Source organism: Protopterus annectens, chromosome 3.part0, assembly GCF_019279795.1.
Source record: "Protopterus annectens isolate FY-2018-M chromosome 3.part0, PAN1.0, whole genome shotgun sequence".
Taxonomy (NCBI): domain Eukaryota; kingdom Metazoa; phylum Chordata; order Ceratodontiformes; family Protopteridae; genus Protopterus; species Protopterus annectens.
The window spans coordinates 901,352,107-901,372,127 of record NC_056731.1 but is presented as its reverse complement, the minus strand read 5'-3'; the positions used below and the strand labels follow the sequence as shown (position 1 = coordinate 901,372,127).

At 39.9% G+C, this 20,021-nt stretch overlaps 1 protein-coding gene across 1 annotated transcript in view; it reads right to left on the bottom strand.

The window, feature by feature from the left end:
- Positions 1-20,021, bottom strand: part of PRKDC (protein kinase, DNA-activated, catalytic subunit) — a 4,917,417-nt gene that overhangs the window by 2,207,872 nt on the left and 2,689,524 nt on the right. Inside the window, exon 33 of the mRNA XM_044065724.1 lies at positions 11,701-11,805. Coding sequence (XP_043921659.1) covers positions 11,701-11,805 — 105 coding nt within the window. The remainder of the gene's footprint in view (positions 1-11,700; positions 11,806-20,021) is intronic.

Sequence of the window (20,021 nt, the reverse complement as noted above, 5' to 3'; positions counted from 1 at the left end):
AGCTTACTTCCAGTTGTTTGAATGCACACGAGGTTCCGGGATCGGCAGCAGAGTTTACGGAGTTGCTGCTGTTTATTATCCTAATGAGGACGGGGATCTGCAAGAGTTTATTATCCTAATGAGAGTACAGGGACGAACGGAGTTGCAATTTTCCTGCCTGCTAGCTAGACGAGAATGAACAGGGTTGCTGCTTGGGAAACAAACAGCTGCAGAGCTCGGGTACTGTTTTCACTTGAATTTAAGTGTGTGCATGTCTGTGAGTGTATGTCTGTGTGTAAATACCCTCAACTGAATACATCTGGTGGCTACAGGTACTCGGGCTCAAACCCTGTTCCTTGGGTACAGGTAAAAAAAGCCTGAAGGCCCTAGCCACCACCACCTGTGAATTGTGTCTCATATTTTTGCTCTGTTCCTCATTAAATCTGTGGTTTTCATGATTTTGACATCTGAATTTCAGACTTCATATTCTTCAGAAAATAAATGGTAACAAAAAAACTCTTATTCTAGCAGTTTTATAAGTTTGCAAGACCAGTATTTGAAATGTGTCCCTATTTTGGGGCTGTATTCTCCCATTATTGGCTTTGTCCAGGTTTTTTGTGTTAAAACGTTGACTTCAGAGCTATGGTGAAACCGGAGAACTGAATTCTGTATTCCCCCATTATTGGCTTTGTCCAGTTTTTTTGTGCTCAAGGGGTTGAGAACTATGGTGAGAAGTGAGAAATGAATTCACTAAATGTTAGCCATTTAAGTTTCAGTCTTACTGTCTCTTTCAGGAAACCGCTGATTTGTCTTAGTCGTATGTTGCTCTGACTGTAGTGCACAGGGTCCTGGGTTCAAGACTTGGCAGTGAAATGCATGGTGGTAACACATTTTATTCATGCAACTTTCCAAAATTATACAAGCAATGTTTAAAATGTGTCCCTGCTTTTTGGCCTTTTGACCCCCCCCCCCCATTAAGTGCAAGAAGCTGAGCAAGATACCTATGGCTTTACAGTAATGTCATTTTATATATATATATATATATATATATATATATATATATATATATATATATATATATAGTGTGTGTGTGTAGAAGTAGACTTTTCATGGAAATGTTCTGAATAGATCAGTTTTGTCATTACTGGTTCAAACATTTTGTTTCATTGCCTACTGGAAAAATGTTTAAACAATAAATTTAAAATGCGTTCTAATGTAAGTCTAACAAGTCTGCTATATTATATAAGGAATCTAATTTAATAAAGTCAGGAAGGTGTATCAAAGAATGCATGAATATTTCTTGTTTTGTGTGCAAGGGGCCTCTGATTCGAAAACAGCCCAAAGGCAATCTTTATCCACCACTGGTTAAATGCATTTTCTTTGGGAGTGGTGTGGGTTTCAATGCTGTTTTCAATGAATGTGAATTTCAAGGGCAGAGAAGTTTTAATGCCAAGTCTATTTTTATTGTGAGACAGCATTGCTTTGTTTAGCAGATATATACTAGTGTTTCTGCATTGTGCTATACAATGTAGAAATAAAATCCAAATAATCATTGTAGAAGTAAAGCAGTATGCACACAGTGTTTACGGTAAATGGGGTGAAATAGCCAGGTAATGGGACATTGGAATGGCTGCAGGGGGACTCTGGTGCTATAGTTTGGTTCTGTTCTTTAGTTTGCTTTTGAAAGTTATCCCACAATTCCACTGGAGTGGGTGGGATTGTGTAATTATGTATGCAAATTTTGTGTTAATCAGCATACATATTTGTACCTATTTTTCATGGGCCTTGTCCAGATTTTTGATGTTTCCAGGTTGGTATGATATTGACTATAACATTTCAAAGTTAAGAAGACATTTAGCAAACTCAAGGGAGTTCATCCAGGGTAGATTCTGAAAAACAAACTGGAAGGGAGACATTTACAGTAAATTCAGAAATTAGTATTACTGACAAAAGAAGTACAATGAAAGACGAGGAAGGGTTTCCTGTACCAAATATATTGGTTTTCTGACAAAATTAATGAAACAAACACGGCAAACCTCCTTCCACTGACCAGACCAAACAACAAAAACAACAGTATTTCTGACAAAATTCTAACTGAAGTAATGGTGACTAAATATATGGTCTTCCAAAACAGAAAACTGAGGTTGCAAGAAACCACAATCTCAAAACTGAGGGGAAGGTTAATATTCCAGAGCAACACAGACCAAAGTAGCAAAAATTCTAGACAGGCATATCAAATGAATCAGACTTCTTAAATGAGATAGGTTACACTTAACACAGCCACCATTTTGCTTGGAACTCTTTGTGAAAAGCAAAAACAGGCAAATGAAAAAATATATATTTTTTGTAAATCAAGTCTACTATAAAAAAAATAACCAAATCAATGAAAGCATAAGTGCAAATAATAATCAGTTAAATTCAATAATTTATTTGACATTTGTTGACCTGGTTAGTCCAACTGGGACAAAGCCCTTTTTCAGTGGAGACCCGGGGAGAAAAGCTCCACAGTAAAAACATACAATTAATTTCACATATAATAATCAAAAAGATTTACATAGACATAAGCAATAGCAAGTTTAACATACATGGCAAACTGAGTATACCTTTCAGCATGAGGAGATACAGAGGAGAGAAACAAGAAATAATACAGACAGATGTTAGCTTTTGCAAAGTTTATACAGAAAAAGTTAGACTGGCTGTGACTAGGAGAAGAGATGGTCAAGTATGAAAAGAATGCAGAATAGAAGAACAGAAGAAGGAAAGATGAGTAGCGGTGTTGCAATGAAGAGAAATTAGGAGAAAGGTGGGGTTTCACAGAATTAGAAGCAAGATAAGAGAATGGGATACCTTAGGGAGATGAGTCAGCCAGGAGGAAGACATCACAAACATAGTTTATTTTCCTTGAAGTGAATTTTAACTGCCTTTCTGAATTGGGATTTGGATCTAATGTATCGGATGTCTAGAGGTAGTCTATTCCAATTCTCATCAGGCTAACAGCTATAGAGTTTTTTTCTATGTTGGTCTTTGGCTTGAGAACACTAAGGAGATGTTGTTCTGAGCTTCACAGGGTTCTAACAGGGGTGGAGAGGGAGATGATAGATGTCATGCTGGGGAAGAAAGTGTGTTGGTATAGAACATAATGAATTATTTGAAGCTATAAGAAGAGTAGGTTATGAGGGAATTCTGACCAGTTCAGTTTTCTGAGTGCTAAACAGTAATGATAAAATGATTTAGCACTTTTGATTCAAAATATAACACAGCAATTGTTAGAACCAAAAGTATTGCATACCATTTAATAAAAATAAAAAAATGAAACATCCAAAACCTGAAAAATCAGCTCATACGTGTTTACTAGGCTAACGACCACAAGGGCCTTTTTAAGCCATGCATTCCAAATCTCTTGACAAGTTCTGAAACACTTGATAAGTGTAAGCATGGGCCTGGGAGATGAACCATTTAGTTATCTGTTTGCATTACAGACAGGTGTCAAACCAGGGATGAATTCCTGGCTTACCATCAAATTGTCCAAGTTGCACTAGAATTAGGTTAGGGAGGAACTCCTCCTCACATGGATAGGGAGCCTGTTCCATAGATTGGGTAGTCTCTGGGATACATACCTATCTCTCCAGCAGGTCCTATTTATATCACAGGCAAGATTTAAGTCTTTAGAATAGGTAATTCTGGTACCGTCAGTTTTGTGGATATGCAGGAGGTCCATCAAAGTGGGGTCTGATAATGCCCTGTATGACAGGCACAGCTGCCAATGAAAACTGCAAAAAATGTCATTGTAAAATTTTGGCAGTGTTCTGATGTATTGAATAAATAAACCTATAAAATGATTAAAAAGTATATCTGTCTAAGTAAATCCCTAGGTGTTTTAATACACCACTGTTGCAATAGCTTAAGTTATTTGGGATATGATCAGGTGACCCACTTATCCAAGCAAAAGGGCGCCTTTCATATGCTCCAGCTGCCAGGAGATCAAGCAGAGCTCCACATAAAAAACAGTTACAGCTCCAAAAGCTTCACATAATTTTTTGCCCCAAAAAGAGAGGGAGTAGATCCAAATGCAAAAATTCTAGGAAATGTAAAACAAGAGTAACTATATAGATAAGTATATGTATGCAGCCACACCCTCTCAGTATAAAAAAATAAATAAATAAGGAGCGGGACTGTAGGGAGAGAACAGCTACTGTAAAGTGATCCATCAGACATCTAATTCTTCTTCTTTCGGCTTTTCCTGGTTGGGGGTCGCCACAGCGGATCATCTGTCCATTCATGATTGGCAGTGGAGTTTTATGGTGTCGAGTTGCCAGCCCGGCGACCATGCTTCCACAGAAGGCACACACACATACACACCCCACTTAGGGCCAATTTAGAGTGTCCAATCCACCTACTGCATGTCTTTGGGATGTGGGAGGAAACCCACGCAACCACAGGGAGGACATGCAGACTCCACACAGAAGGAACCCCAGCCGAGAATCGACCGGAGAACCTCTTGCTGTGAGGCGGCAATGCTAACTGCTGCACCACCGTGGTCACCCCCTATCAGAACATCTAATGTTACTGTAAATTGCTTACACAATTTAACTGTTCAACATCAGATTATTGCTATAACTATAATAACCTAGGATATTTGGGCAGATTACCATTGGAAACAAAAAAAGTAGGAGGAAGTAAATTAAGAATCCAGGAACCGCTGGAGATGGTTTCTAGCTACTTGTAAGCCTGGGAAAGGAATCTAGTTTATAGTTCTTTATAAGAGTATGTACAGAGGACAAAATTGCTGACTTTATAATACTGCTATAGTCCACATCCTTCCAGAAAGCAACAGAAGTCCTGGTGGAATGTGCCTAACCCTGCATGGAAATGGCTTGTTATGGTAAGAATAGTAAAGTTTGAAACAACCATCTAAAATTACTCTGCTTTGAAACTGGTTGCCCTTTTCTCTTACCTTCATAGGAGACAAACAGCTGATTGAGTTTTGCTTGGGTACCATTTCAGCTGCCTGCACTCATCCAGATTTGAAGTTTTCTCTCTCCCTTGTTTTTGGTTTCTGGACAAAAAGCAGCGAGATTAACAGACTGGCTCACGGTAAACTCTGAAACCACTCTGGGCAAAAAAACATTAGTTCTTAAGGAAACACTATCCTTGCAGAAAATGAGGTAGGGTAGATGTGTCTGTTTACCAATTGAAGGGCATGTTCATTGTGTCATTGTGCACAGACCACTGAAATTTTCTTTAATCTAAAGGCCATATGATCTTACATAATTTCATCAATTATAGCTGGCCAACATAAAGCGAGCGGAATGTAGTACTTATTGGTAATGTAGGTATAAGGGAACCTGTCCTGTCTCCACTGTAGTGCAATCTCGGAGTTGGTATATATAATTTGCGGTGGGAGTGGGCGGCACAGCCCCCAACAAGAAGAGGATTTGGTAAAAAAACGGACACTCGTTATGGGGGGGATGTGCCCCCCCCTCCCTCGTTAATTATATATACCAACTCAGAGATTGCACTACAGTGGAGAAAAGGAAAAAGAAGTTGTGTCTTACCATAACATTCCATCTGTGTTGTTGATCTTCTTACATTAGTCACTGATGGGTTCGGTTCCAAGCCCTTGGAACAGAGTCTGCCTAATACCAAGCTCGCGTACACCAAAAACTCTTGAGCTAAGCTGCTACCCACAATGCCCTTCTCCCAGTAACCTCAGATCGAGTTTGCATGCAACATATAGAAGCAAAAGCAGAGGCAATTTCTGCGCAGAAACCCTGAAACACCACAAGGACCCATAAGATCCACCAGGAGCCTTTGGTGGGGGACAGAGGGTGGGATTTGATGAATGGAAGAAGATCAACAACACAGATGGAACGTTAGGGTAAGACTTAACTTCTTTATCTGATATTGTTAATCTTTTTCCCATTCATCACTGGGACAGAATCCCAAGCTACTTGAAAACCTGGGTGGCCCTTATGGAAGAACATTCCTGAGAACCATTGAGCTGGAAGCCCACTCTTCTCCTGTAATGTTTGATGAAAGTATGGGGTTTAGCCCAAATGGCTGCTACGCAAATGTCGTCCATAGAAGCCCTGGAGAGAAAAGCAAAAGAAGTTGCAATGGCTCTCGTTGAATGAGTTTGATATTAACAGGATTAGGTTCATTTGCCTGTGAATATGAAAAAGTAATTACAATCTCTGAGCCATTTTGATAGTGACTTTTGATATGGCACATCCCATTTCTGGTCCAAAGAAGGAGATGAAAAGTTGATTCGACTTGCGGAAAGATTTAGTCCTGTCCAAGTAAAAATGTAATTGTCTACATACATCCAATGAGTATAGACAGTATTCTCCTTTATTGGAATAATTTGGGAAAAACACTGGGAGCTCAATGGACTGGTTAACAGAGAAATCAGAAATCACTTTGGGGAGAAAAGATGGATTAGTACGAAGAGATACTATGTCTTTATGAAAAATTAAATACGGACTCTTGATGCATAAGACTTGTAATTCCGATATCAGTCTAGCTGATGTGACCGCCACCAAAAACAGAGATTTCCATGATAGAAATTTAAGGTCACATTTGGCAGCAGGCTCAAAAGGGGGTAGAGAGAGACTGTAATACCAGAGAGAGATTCCATGCCTCTACAGGCCACCTGACTGGGGGTCTGCTACGGAAAACTCCTTTGAGAAAGGTCTTGGTAATGCGGGTGAAGATAAGAGGAATGCCATTTAAACTGTCATGAAAATTGGAGATAGCTGCCAAGTGGACTTGAATAGTAGATGCTGATACTCCATTGTCAAACAACTCAGAAAGGTACTGAAGTATAACAGATGCAGGAGTTGAGAAGGGGTCTAGCATCTGTTCTTTAGACCAGACAGTGAACCTTTTCCACTTATCTCTGTAGAGTTTTCTGGTGGATGGTTTATGGGAGGTCACGATAATATCACGAACAGGTGAGGAGAGAGTTTCCTGCCTGGCGACTAACCGAAGTGGAGAAACCAAGCTGTCATCTTGAGAGTGGACAGATTTGGAGGAGTCAACTCTTGGGGGTGAGAGATTAGGTCCCAACGAGTGTTCAGTATCCATGGAGGCTGTAATAGGTGAGGCTGGAGGAAGGGGAACCACAAACCACACTTGTCGAGGCCAGAATGGGGCAATGAGGATTACCTTGCATCTCAACCGAATTGCTTTCTTTAAAAATAGGGGTATCAAGGGAATTGGATAAGCATATTAGAGACCCGTGGGCCAATCGTGAGTCAAAGCATCTCTCTGTGACTCCCCTTTTGGTGAAAAAGGGGCAAATAAGCTGCTGCATTTGTTGTTTGAAGGGGGAAGCAAAAAGATCGTAGCAAGGCTGGCCCAAACAGCTGAAAATTTCTGCCATCACATTCGGACTGAGAGACCACTCGTGTGGAAGGAGGATGCATCTGCTCAGCCTGTCCGAAATCACGTTGGAGCTCCCCGGAATATGCGTTGCTATAAGAAAGAGGTTGGAAGCTATCGCCCAGTGCCAAATTCTCATGGACTCTCAACACAGGGGGTAGGATTTGGTCCCTCGTTTGTTTATATGCCAGACTACTGACATATTGTCTGATTGGATCGCAATCACTCCCAATGGAAGGAGCAGATGTAGTGCCTGCAACTCCCAACAGCACCGCTCTCAACTCCAGAACATTGATATGCAAGATGGCCTCTAAGCTGGACCACGTGCCTTGGACTGTATTTCCCTGAAAGTGGCCCCCCACGCTATCAGGGGAAACATCCGTAGTCACCGTGGCGTTGGGTTGAGGGATCTGGAAAGGGCAACAACAAAGATTTTCGTCTTTCCTTATCCACCAAAGAAGATCTTGCTTGCAGGAATTGGTGATGAGGATCTGGGAGTTTAGGAGGTGAAGATTTGCCAACCATTAGGACAAAAGGAGCCATTGTAACAAGTCTCATATGTAATCTTGCTAGGGGAACAATTGGAATGGCTGCAGCCATAGACCCCACAGCCTGGAGAACTTCTTTTGCTAACACCTTTCTTTGACAGAGTATCACTTGTACTTGTAATCTTAACCTCTGAAGCCTGTGAGCCGGAAGAGAAACGAGGCTTGTTCAAGTACTGAAAATTACCCCAATAAATTCTAACTGTTGAGTACGTTGAAGACTGGATTTTTCCCAATGGATTGTGATTTCTAGAAAACTCCACCAGTGAAAGACTGTAGTAGAGGGCTATGGTCAGGAGGCGCTTGCTGGGGGCGGAGAGGAGCCAATCGTCTAAATATGGAAACACCTGGAATCCCTGAAGTCTCAGATGAACTGTTACCACTGCTAGGCATTTCGTGAACACTCTGGGGGCCATCGAGAGACCGAATGGCAGGGCTCTGAACTGGTAATGACTGGCTCCTAGCCAAAAGCGAAGGAGACTCCTGGAGCATTTGTCCATTTTGATGTGGTAATACGCATCCCGGAGGTCTGTCGAGCACATCCAAACATCCTCCCATAAAAAAAGAGAGAATGGACTGTATATAGTGACCATGCGGAATTTGGTTTGAACCACTGACTTGTTTAGATGGCTGAGATCCGAAATGGGTCTCCAGTCCCCGGTCTTTCTTGGCACCAAAAAGAATAGAGTAAAAACAGGATCCGCATTTGTCTGGGGGGACTGGTTGGATGACTTTTTTGACCCAGCTTTCTTACCTTTGAAGCCACTTCTTCCCTCTGACTGGGTGGAACATGAAGAAGGTACTTCATAGATTTTGGGTGAGATATTAGAGGGATGCCTCTGGAGATTATTCTCTGCACCCATCAATCATTTGTAATAGAGTGGCAGGCAGTTTGCTTTCCTCGGTTTTCTCATTTTTCTCTGCACCAATCAGGTAACGCTTCAGGAGCGTTGATAAGACTGCCCGGAGAAAGAATCCCTGGGGTCTTGATTTTGGGGACCCCATCTGCCCCTAAAGGGGCATCTTTCACCTCTGGAACCCCCTCTGCCTCTGGGGGAATCTTTGTTAAAGGCCAGATCAATAGAATCAGTAATTTAATAAATGATGAAAATATTTTCGTTAAAGAAGCTAACAGTTTTTGCGACAGGATGAGTAACAGAGGATATCCTGAATATATGTTAAATAAAATCATGAATGAAGAAGTCCTTAAAAGAAACAATGTGATGTTAGAGTAAGTCCACACAGAATATAGTACGGACTTCACCACAGCTTTAGCGGTACAAAACAGCATTGATTCTTATGAGATCAAAAAAATTATTAGAAATAATTGGGCCATCTTTAAAGGTAATAAAGATCTTTTACAGAAATTAGGAGATGAACCCAGATTTGTGCAGAAGAGAGCTAAGAATTTTAAAGATTTTTTTCAAACTAAGTTAAACAAATGCAAGGAAATAGAGGAGAAACAAGGCATGTTCAAATGTTTTAATTGTAATTATTGTCAATTTTTATATACAGATAGCAATGAAATATTATTAGGGAAAACTATAGTAAAAGTTCTGGGCAAATTTACATGCAAGTCCAAAAATGTAGTTTATTTATTAGTATGCTTAGAATGCATGTGCTTCTATATTGGTAGAACAGGTAGAGAATTATATAGAAGGATATATGAGCATCACTATGCAATAGGTAGAGGTGATGCAAAAAATGCAATGGCCAAACACTATATGGATAAAAAATGTAAAAATAATTTTAAATGTTTAGTTATAGATGCAATTCATCCCAAAGTTATAAACATTAATATTGAAGAAGAGCTGGGTTGGCTTGAATACTGATGGCAAGTGAGATTAAATGCATGTTTCTACCCCGGACTAAATAATAGAGAAGAATTTATTATGTATTTAAAAAGAAAGGGGCTTAAACACTAGCATTCAGTATTCTTGTCTTTTTAACTAATTAATTCTAATTTATGGGTTAATTATGTTTTAATTGATGTTAGAATGATATTTAAGTGTATTGTATTTGTTTCACCACTAGTCTGAAGAAATCTCCGATGTTAGGAGATGAAAGCGCTCACTTGTGGTTGATTTCTGGAGTGGTTTGTGTCTGGAATAAATCTTGGTTTTGCCTTTGTGCTGTGTCTGTCAACGCTTTTTACCTTTGGTCACTGTTGCCTAGGCCAAAAGGGAGTAACCACCCCTATCTTTTGGGTGTTTTTTCGAACCTTTAGAAGATCCCTGAATATTAGTGGAAAGGGTAAAAAAGCATGAAGGAACATTCCCATCTATGAGAAAGCATTTGCCTTCCAGGTCTGTTTGCAAAGAATTCTGGAGAAGTAACTCTAAATATATGTTATGAGAGGCAGCAAACATCTAGTTGAGGTGTTCCCCACAGTGATATCAATTTCTGGAACACACCAGGAGCAATTTAAATTCAGGAGGGTCTGTCCTGGTCCTGCTTATCTTGTCCGCTATAATACTTTGCTCTGATGAAATGTATAAAGCTTGAAGAGTAAACCATTTGCTGAGTTGCTACCACCTAGACTATCACAGTAAGTCTGCAGCAGGGAAAACAATCTCATTCCCCACTGTTTGTTAACTGTTTCACTGTCTGTGAAAACTTGCAGAGGTCCTGAAGATCATAAATAACTCAGGGCTTTCAAAGCACTTTTAACTGCCATCATCTCTTGATATTAATAAGCTTTTATCTGTCCTGTGTGTTCCACAGATGTTGCACTTTCACCCCTTTAGGTACAATTCCCCACACTATGTCTGAAGCATCTGTTGTGACAAACTGAAGTGAACATGGAAGGAAGAATGGGAGGGCCCATGTTCCAGGAGAACTGATCTACCCACCAAAGATCCTCCCCCTCCTTACAAACCTTAGAATTGGGGCTGAAAAGAAAAAGGGTGCAAATGCTGAGCCCAGACTAAACTGAGAAATCATTGATTTTTCTCATGTGAAGTATGGCCAGGGGAATCATAAGAATCACAGAAGCAATGCACCCCGGAATCCTGAGAAACGTCTTGACAGACACCTGGGTTTGATTGGAAAAACTCAGGATCATCTTTACTTTTTTCCCTAGAGAAAGAAAATCTCTTCCCAGGGCAGAATCTAACATACATTTCAGGAAAACTATTCTGCAAGAAGGAATAATAGAAGATTTCTAAAAAGTCCACTTGAAAACCCAGACTGACTAGAAGATTCTAAACACTTGTCAAGAATTCTTGACAACTGGAAAAAGTCTGCAAATACAAGAATCATCCAAATATGGAAAAAACGTGAATGCCTTACAGTCTGCAATAAGTTTAACACACACACTCGTGCACTCACTCACACTTAACGCAGCACAGCTAGTTTAAATTTCACGGTAAGTGCAGACTGAGCTTACGTCCACGTCAGCATGCATGCATGTGAAGCACACACTGTCCTCCTTAAAGGAAAAGACACTGCCACCATGAAGTGTTAGTTTTGGAATTTAAAGAGGTCATGTAAACTATTCTCATACTTAAATTATTAGTTTAATATTTAACAAAACCTACCAGTGGGTAGCGACCCACACTTTGGGAACCTCTGTATTAGAACATCTCTGATTATGCAGCAACTCTGTTGACATGTTGTGATCCCTTTCACTGAACAACTGCAGCAGAAAGCAAGAAGTTTGTTGTGAGCAAAAAGTACATATACTTTAGAGAACCCATATCCAAAGGTGCACCAAAAATCAAATTCTTGTTCAAAAGCTGTTATTTCATTTATTTTATTCAAACACATCGCATAACCTACTGCAAAATCTTACCTTGAGATTTAGAGGAAGTTCTTTGTCCGTCAATAAACTTGTGTAAGTATTAAAAACCAAAGGAAATGCCTCGTGGTTTACATTAAAGGATACTGATGAATCAATCTAAAAGAAATTAGAACACAATTGTTCTTCAGTTAACAGCAGCCATACTGACAACTGCACTCAGCCATTTTAAAGATTTTCTTTATGCACATTATTCAACTATTTTCTGCTGCCCCAAAAATTCCATTCTTCTTATCCAAAATAGTCTTTAATAGGAGTCAAACAAATGCTATTTTCATTCATTACTTATCTCATTGCCAGTGATGCACTGGAAGGGGATTCAAAAAGCTACATTCCTGAGCTACTTGGTAGTGTGCTTTCCTTTTAGGTTACTGATGACTGAAAAACTCCTATATTATAGCCAGTTTCTTGACACAATAGTTGATACCATCATCCATCATGCTATGCTGCACTCTAACTGTTAAAGATGGATTTAAAGGCACATGCCTTCCACATTAACCAAACCTGTAATCAAATTGGGCAGGCTAGAGACTCTGCAAACTGCTAATACAAGGGACACAATCAAGACTGTGTGTGTGTTGCACTGTGTGATACAGGGGGAATAAACATTAGAAGGAAAAATGTACATTTAACATGTATTACATACCATAATACTTAATTTCGGACAGCTTCTCAATTAGTAGGTACTCTCTTCCTCCATTACATAATTAAGCAGATAAAGACCAATTGGGTCCCCATAACACTCCGTTACCTGGGGAGTGTCAAGTGTATTGAACAAGTGTTACCAGTATGCCTGAAATAACGTAATTCTATGAAACAAATAATGTCCAGGAAGTGGTACTACAGTTTTATATCGCTCTGTAAAGGGATGACTGGCTTATTATCTCTCTCTCTCACACACACACACACACACACACACACACACACACACACACACACACACACACACATAATAAATCAGCATTTAACTGTTCAAGTTTGGAAGACTTAAGTGGTAAAAACCTCTTTAAAAAGCATTACCTAATCAGCTTGTTTGAAATCTTTAACTGTGCCAACCTTTACTATGATTTCACATTACCAGTATTTTACAAGATAACCTACCCTCATTCAACACACTTTTCAAGTGCCTATTAGCTGCAATTATTACTTAAGCAACACTAACAAATATCTTGTTTTTTAAATAAATGTGAATACAGTAAATACAATAGAACAAGCTTAATACCAATTACAAATTTTATCCAAAGTAGAAGGAAACTATACTTAATATGAGACCATGGTTTTAAGATCTATACAGTTACATTCTGACCCTTATGGAATAATTTCCAAAAATTGCCTCTGTTATATTGCAGTCAGACAAAAACCTTTTTGAATGTCTTTTAATTTTACAGCATTTATATATTTCTTTGCCATTTCTAAAAAGTGTTAACATAAACAAATTGCAATCCATTTTAAGAAAGCAGGAAGAATCAACACCATAGAAATGTTTTCTTTCTTAACAGTTGTGCCAAAACTACTAATGCTTTTTGTATGTGAGACAGCTTGATAAGCTGAATTTCATTAACTTCTTCTTTTGGCTTTTCCCGGTTAGGGGTCGCCAAAGTGGATCACCTCTCCGCTCATGATTGGCAGTGGAGTTTTACAGTGTCGAGTTGCCAGCCCAACCTTCCACAGAAGGCACACACACACACACACACACACACACACACACACACACACACACACACACACACACACACACACACACACACACACACGCACACCCAAGGCCAATTTAGAGTCTCCAATCCACCTGCAGCATGAATTTCATTAACTAATCTGATAAAAACATATTGTACACAAGATGGCTGCCAAGTAGGAATAGCAGGAATTTGGACCTCCTAAAAAAAATCAAGTTTCATCATAAATGGCTTTCTTGTTCCTTTGACTGGGAACAAAGAATTTATACTTCTTTCTTCATTTTCTTTTAGCAACTGTATATTATTTCCTGCATAATAACTGTGTGTCAATCCTGATGAACGTGTTCTTTAAACACGGCTTGTACAGACTTTTCTCTGAAGTATAGACAAGCAATTACCACTCCAGGAATTAACCTGCAAAACAGAATTCCAAAATAAGGAAGACTATATACAGAAGCATGCTTACGCAGCAAACGACTTTTAAGGCATCTTTATGACATGACCAGAGGATGAAACACACAGAAATAACTAACAGAAGTACAGAAAAGACTCAAGGAGGAGATAAACAATTTCTTACGAAAACTTAAGTTGTTGGACAAATTAGACAACCTGGAAAACAGATGTGGAAAGAGTAATAAAAGGACCGTTGGTCTCCCAGAAGAAAAGTGGATGGGGGAAAACATGGTGGCTTTTTTTCGAACAAATTCTTAATGCAATGAATCTTTAAGGATGACTATTGCTTTTGGAACAAGTGCAGTACTGCTTGAGGAAATACATTTTCAAATCCTACTGCAATTTTTTTTTTAATATTAAAGATTAAGCTCATGAGACTGGTAAAAAGGAGAAGGTGTTGCCCAATGACTAGTTCTGAAGGAAGTGGCTTATGTAAGGAAAAGGAATACTCTGAGGGAAATGAGCTGCTGACTTCCCAGTGGCACAGAAGGATGACATCTTAGCTAAGTCTCAGGTGACCAGAGTTCAATTAGGGGGTCAGGTGTCTGGCAGCACAGGCAGGAAGGAATGACAAGACTATCTGGGAAAGAGGGGACTGTGGTGATGGGACAGATCAGTCATGAAGCCCTGTTAGAGGCTAGGGCAGTGAACAGCTACTTAAGCTGGGGACATGGAATAGTAGGTACAGTAGACCTAAGAGCCCAGGGTGGTCACATCCTCAAAACCCACACCTCACTGCCCATCCAGCCTACAAGATCACCATCACCATGTTGGGATAGGGCAACAGGAAAAACAACACTGCAAACTGCAGTATGATGGCACTTCCCCGGTCCCACCCTGTTTGAAAGTAAACAGTAGACAGGATCCCTAAGAACCTGCACTCAAAGTCAGTGTTTTCCTTTGTGCATGGCTCTTCCAGAAGGGAGACACCCTTCCCAGTGTGCATTAAATCAGGGTCCTGCTGTTGTATGGGAGCCTCTACAGACTGGAGTACTGGGGAACCAAGTGATACAGCTCCTGAAGTCAGTGGCAGCAGTGGAGCAAGTGCCCCCCCTCCCAAAAAAAAAGTTGCTGACTTAGATTTTAGCTGTAATGACGTCTGGCATCTGCCATACAGACGAACTAAAAAGCTGCTAAGACTGAATGCGAGTTTGGAGGCAATACAAGCGTAAATATAGAAATGGATGATATTTGATGCTTACACAAAAAAGCTTGAAGCTACAACTGATATTGCCAAATATCTGAAAGGCCAACAGAAAGAAGGATATGGATCATGTTAGCTGCAAATGGCAAAGATTCAGAAGGTGGCCAGTGAAGTGGCTTCATCAAATCAAGATCCATCTTAGTGGACCGAAAGACAAAGCATGTAAGGTGAATTTAAGGTGTTTCGAAGACAGAATAAAAAAAAGTGATTTGCTAGACCATGTGAAAGATGAAGTGACAGTGGACTGGTTTTACTACAGACACCTGTGTGTAGCATCAGTGAAAGACTTGTCACTGCCGGAAAAGAAGGGTCAGAGTCTAGGCCAATACTTGAGTTTCTGACTTGTTATGAGAGACAACAAGTATTATGGGAAAATATGGTAAGCAGAAAGAAAAATTAAAGGTGGCAAAGAAAAGGCGCTCATGAAACATGATTACTCAGATGCATCTTTATGGAACTACTCTCAATTTGTTGATGCAATGAGAGGATGCAAAAATAAAGGATAGACATTCAAGGGTCATTCCCTGTAACATTAAATGCTATTTTGGAATGGAAAAGTATTGGCATTTGACAAGCTTGATGCAGGCGATTGAAGGAGTAAAAAGAAAAAGGAGAAAGCGACAATTAAAACAAGAGCAAACAAGCTAGAACATGAGTGAATTGACAGACACTTATATAAAATTGGGAAAGTAGAACATGAGCCAAAAAAAAAAAAAAAACCAATGGAGGAGTGGTGTTGACACAATGGTTAAGGTCATTACTTCACAGATAAAAGATACAGGGTATGATTCTGGTTGCTGGTTAGGCTTATAATAATCTGTAGACTAATAACCTAATATTTTTATTAGGAATTGAAAATTGGCATAATGGTTAAAGTGTTTATCTCACAAAATATGGCTTGATTCTTACATTTAGGGAAACTGGCTAGGCTTAAAATGGCTCCCAAAGACAACTAGCATAGTGTTAATCTATAAACATATTATGGATAACAGCTTAAGAAATGAAACAATTTTATTAAAACCACTAATTCCACCCAGACTTCTTCATAATCATAAAAAACTCCAAAATAACCCCTTATAAAAGGCAACAGATTACATGACACAATTAAATTAATAATTTACTCAATGAAATCCAATTTAAAGACACAACCATTATGAACACAGCATTACCACAACAATTACTATAGAAACATACATGAACTGGGTCTATGTTTACCGACCTAACGTTCATCAAACAGCTGTTCATCCTACACAGACCATCAAAACTTCCTTTAATTGAAAGACCACCTACAGAGACCATCAAAACTTCCTTTAAATGAAAGACCACATGATGGTACACAATTTCACTGAACGATCACAGTTGGCCAACATAAAGGAAGCAGAAAGTTAATACTTGCTTATCGATAACTTGGGTATAAGGAAAGCCTGCCATTTCCCCACTGTAATGCGATCTCGGAGTTGGTATATATAATTAGTGGGGGGCTGTGCCCTCCACATAAGGAGTGTCCAATATTCACTGAATCCTTCTCTTGTCCCCGTAATTATATATACCAACTCTGACATCTTACTACATTGGGGAAAGGGCTGGTTTCCTTATATCTACATTACCAATAAGTACCACTTTCTTCTTCCTTTATGTTGGCCAACTATGATCGTTCAATGACATTATGTAAGATCATATGGCCTTTCGATTAGAGGGAGTTTTGATGGTCTGCGTATGATGAATGGCCATTTGATGAATGTGTGGTTCGATCAGTAAACATAGGCCCATAAGAACCATAATATAGAGAATTATGATCAGGTCGCTAATCATAACCTGTTTATGTGTTTGAGACATGGATGCTAAAAATTCACCTCGAGATGATCATAATTCTTTGTGGTGCACGGAGCTTTATCTGCTCCATGTACTACTAGTTAAAGGGGAAAAAAAATCACCAAATGTTTTTGTGGCTTTCAAAACTGTAAAACACTTAGCACTGTCAAAGAGGTCTGTTTATATTTACACTTACCGCCATACTTCCCAAAGTGTCTAGATTTTCATAGGACAATCAGATTATTGCTTTGTATTTTTGGTCTGCTCCTCATAACATATGTGGTTTTCGGATGAACCACTGAGGCTTGAGGTCACTAATTAACAATTCAGATTATTCAGGCAAACAGACATCCTGTTATTCTAGCAACACTTTTTTTTGTGTGTGTTACAGGAAGTTAGGAACATGTTAAGGGTATGGAAAGCAGGCAGAAAAGTACAGTTTTGTACCTACCATAAATGTAGATGTTCGAAGATCCACATTGCTGCAGTCATAACCTGTGGGTAGTCCGCTGTCCTCGGTCGGCCTGAATACCAAAGTGTTAGGCTGTACTAAAGCGCATGACCAATGTCATATCCTCAGTCTTTCTTGCCCCAGATGTCAGAAGGCCCTAAAAAGAAAGGCCATAGCCAAAAACAGAAAACCTTCAAACACCCATGTACAAACAATATTTACAACCCAAACCACACAACCACCCCAAACTACAGTGGGGAAGGAGGCAATGTGGATCTTCGAACATCTACATTTATGGTAGGTACAAAACTGTACTATGTTCTTCATCTCACATTGCTGCAGTCATAACCTGTGGGTAGAATCCCAAAGCAAAGGTAACGGGAGGTTGGCAAAATCATAAAGCATTGGGAGCTGCTAACATGCCCTGTAAAACTGTAGTGGCAAACCCAGCCCTAGATTTGGAATAAAGAGGGAGATGGTAATGTTTAGTAAAAGTGTGCACTGAACTCCAAGTAGCTGCCTCCAAAATATCTTTAGTAGCTACAAAAGCAGTAGAAGTGGCAGTAGCCCTAGTGGAATGAGGTCTGATTCCAGCGGAATCTCCTTACCATGATGAGAATAACAAAAGCAATACAATGGCCAATCCACTTAGAAATAGTTTGTTTTGAAACAGGTTTCCCCTGAGAGCCCAAAGCAAAAGAAACAAACAACTGTTGAGACTGTCTGAACCCCTTAGTTCTGCTCAAATAATAACGCAACTGCCTGTGAATATCCAAAGAGTGCAAAATTTTCTCCCCTTTATTTTGGGGATCAGCATAAAATGTAGGCAAATGAATAGATTGGTTCAAGGCCACATTTGAAACCACTTTAGGCATAAAAGTAGGGTTAGTACACAGGGATACCCTATCCTTATGAAAAATCAGGAAGGGTTCAACTGCCATTAGAGCCTGTAATTCAGACACCCTTCTAGCAGACGTAATGGCCAACAAAAAAGCAGTCTTCCAAGACAAAAACTTCAACTCAGATGTAGCTGCAGGTTCAAAAGGAGGTAAAGTGAGTTTTTCCAACACAAAATTGAGATCCCAGGAAACAAAGGATGAGAGAATAATGGTGGGTCACAGTCATAGTGAGCAGAAATGGCTGCAGCATGAACTTTTACAGAGGAGAAAGACAACCCCTTGTCTAATAATTCTGTAAGATACTGAAGTGAAACACTCAAATTAGGCCCTGAAACATCAAAGCTCTTTTCTTTGCTCCAAATAAAAAATCTCCTCCATTTATCAGCATAAACTTTCCTTGTACTAGGCCTTCTGGCCTCCAAAATGACATTCAAAACTTGTTGAGGAAGCTCAGGTTCTAGAACAGAATATGCCAGGCTGTCAGATGCAGGGACTGTATCCTGACATTGAGGAAATGATTGCCTGCCTGGGACAAAAGGTGTGGAATTGATGGCAAAGGCCAAGGAGGCTCCCATACTAAACTCCTCAGCAGAGAGTACCAGTGCTGCCGTGGCCAATCTGGAGCTATTAGAATCATGGAGGGCTTGTCCTGTCTGACCTTCAAGAGCACCTTGGGAAGGAGAGGCAGAGGAGGAAAGGCATAGATGTGAAGATTGTTCCAACTGAATGATAGAGCATCCACTTTCCAAGCTTTTGGATGAAACATCTTTGTGCAAAACTTTGGCAACTGGAAATTTAGTGGAGAAGCGAACAGATCTATGTCTGGAGTCCCCAAATCACTGTCAACTGTAATACATGAGGATCCAACTTCCGGGATCCACCATCTGTCTGCTCAAAACATCCGCTAAGGAGTTCTGTGCTCCTGGCAGAAACCTTGCCTGAAGAGTGAGGTGCAAACTGAGAGCAGTCTCCCACAAAATCATAGCTTGCCTACAAAGAATGGGTTTTGCTTGTTGATGTACCACATGACAGTTGTGTTGTCTGTTTGAATCAACACTTGTCCTGGGTGAAGTAGATCCTTGAAAGCCATCAATGCAAATTGGACTGCTAACATCTCCTTCAAGTTGATATGCAAATGTTGAAGTCTGGCGTCTTGAACCCATTTTCCATTGAGGTGTGCTCCCCAAGCCTTGTCTGAGGCATCCCCACAAACATTCCTTTTGAATGCAAGGTATTATCTGAATGACAGTGTTGTTGAGTCCATACAATTTTGAGATACCATTGTAGCTTCCTCATATGCAGTTTGGCATTGGGAAGCACCAGAATAGGACTGTCCTTGCAGTCAGCCTGGAACATACTGTAGATGGTGAAGTAGCTTGTCTTTGTCTTGAGCAAGAATCAGGCAATCGTCCAAATAAGGATAAATTTGTATTCCTCTTAACCATAAGAAGGCTATCAAGAGAACTGATAATGTAAAGTCCCAGCCCAAAAAAAAAAAATCTCCTGCAACTGGGCCTGATAGGAATATGAAGATAAGCCTCTTTGAGATCCAGAGTTACCATCCAGTGATCTTTGCCTAACAGAGGCAGAAGTTGTTGCAAAGTCAACATTTTGAATTTTGGAATGTCCAGGTATGAGTTGAGGATAGACAAAACCAGAATTGGCCTTTGAAGAAGTAAAGAAATCTGTTTGTGAGCCTCCACCCTTTGCTGAGGAGGAGGCAATGTGTGGAAATAAAACTTGTAGCCTCGGTCTATAATGTCCAACACCCATTTGTCCTGGGTGACCAAAAGCCAATTTTGCCTGAAAAGTGCCAACTT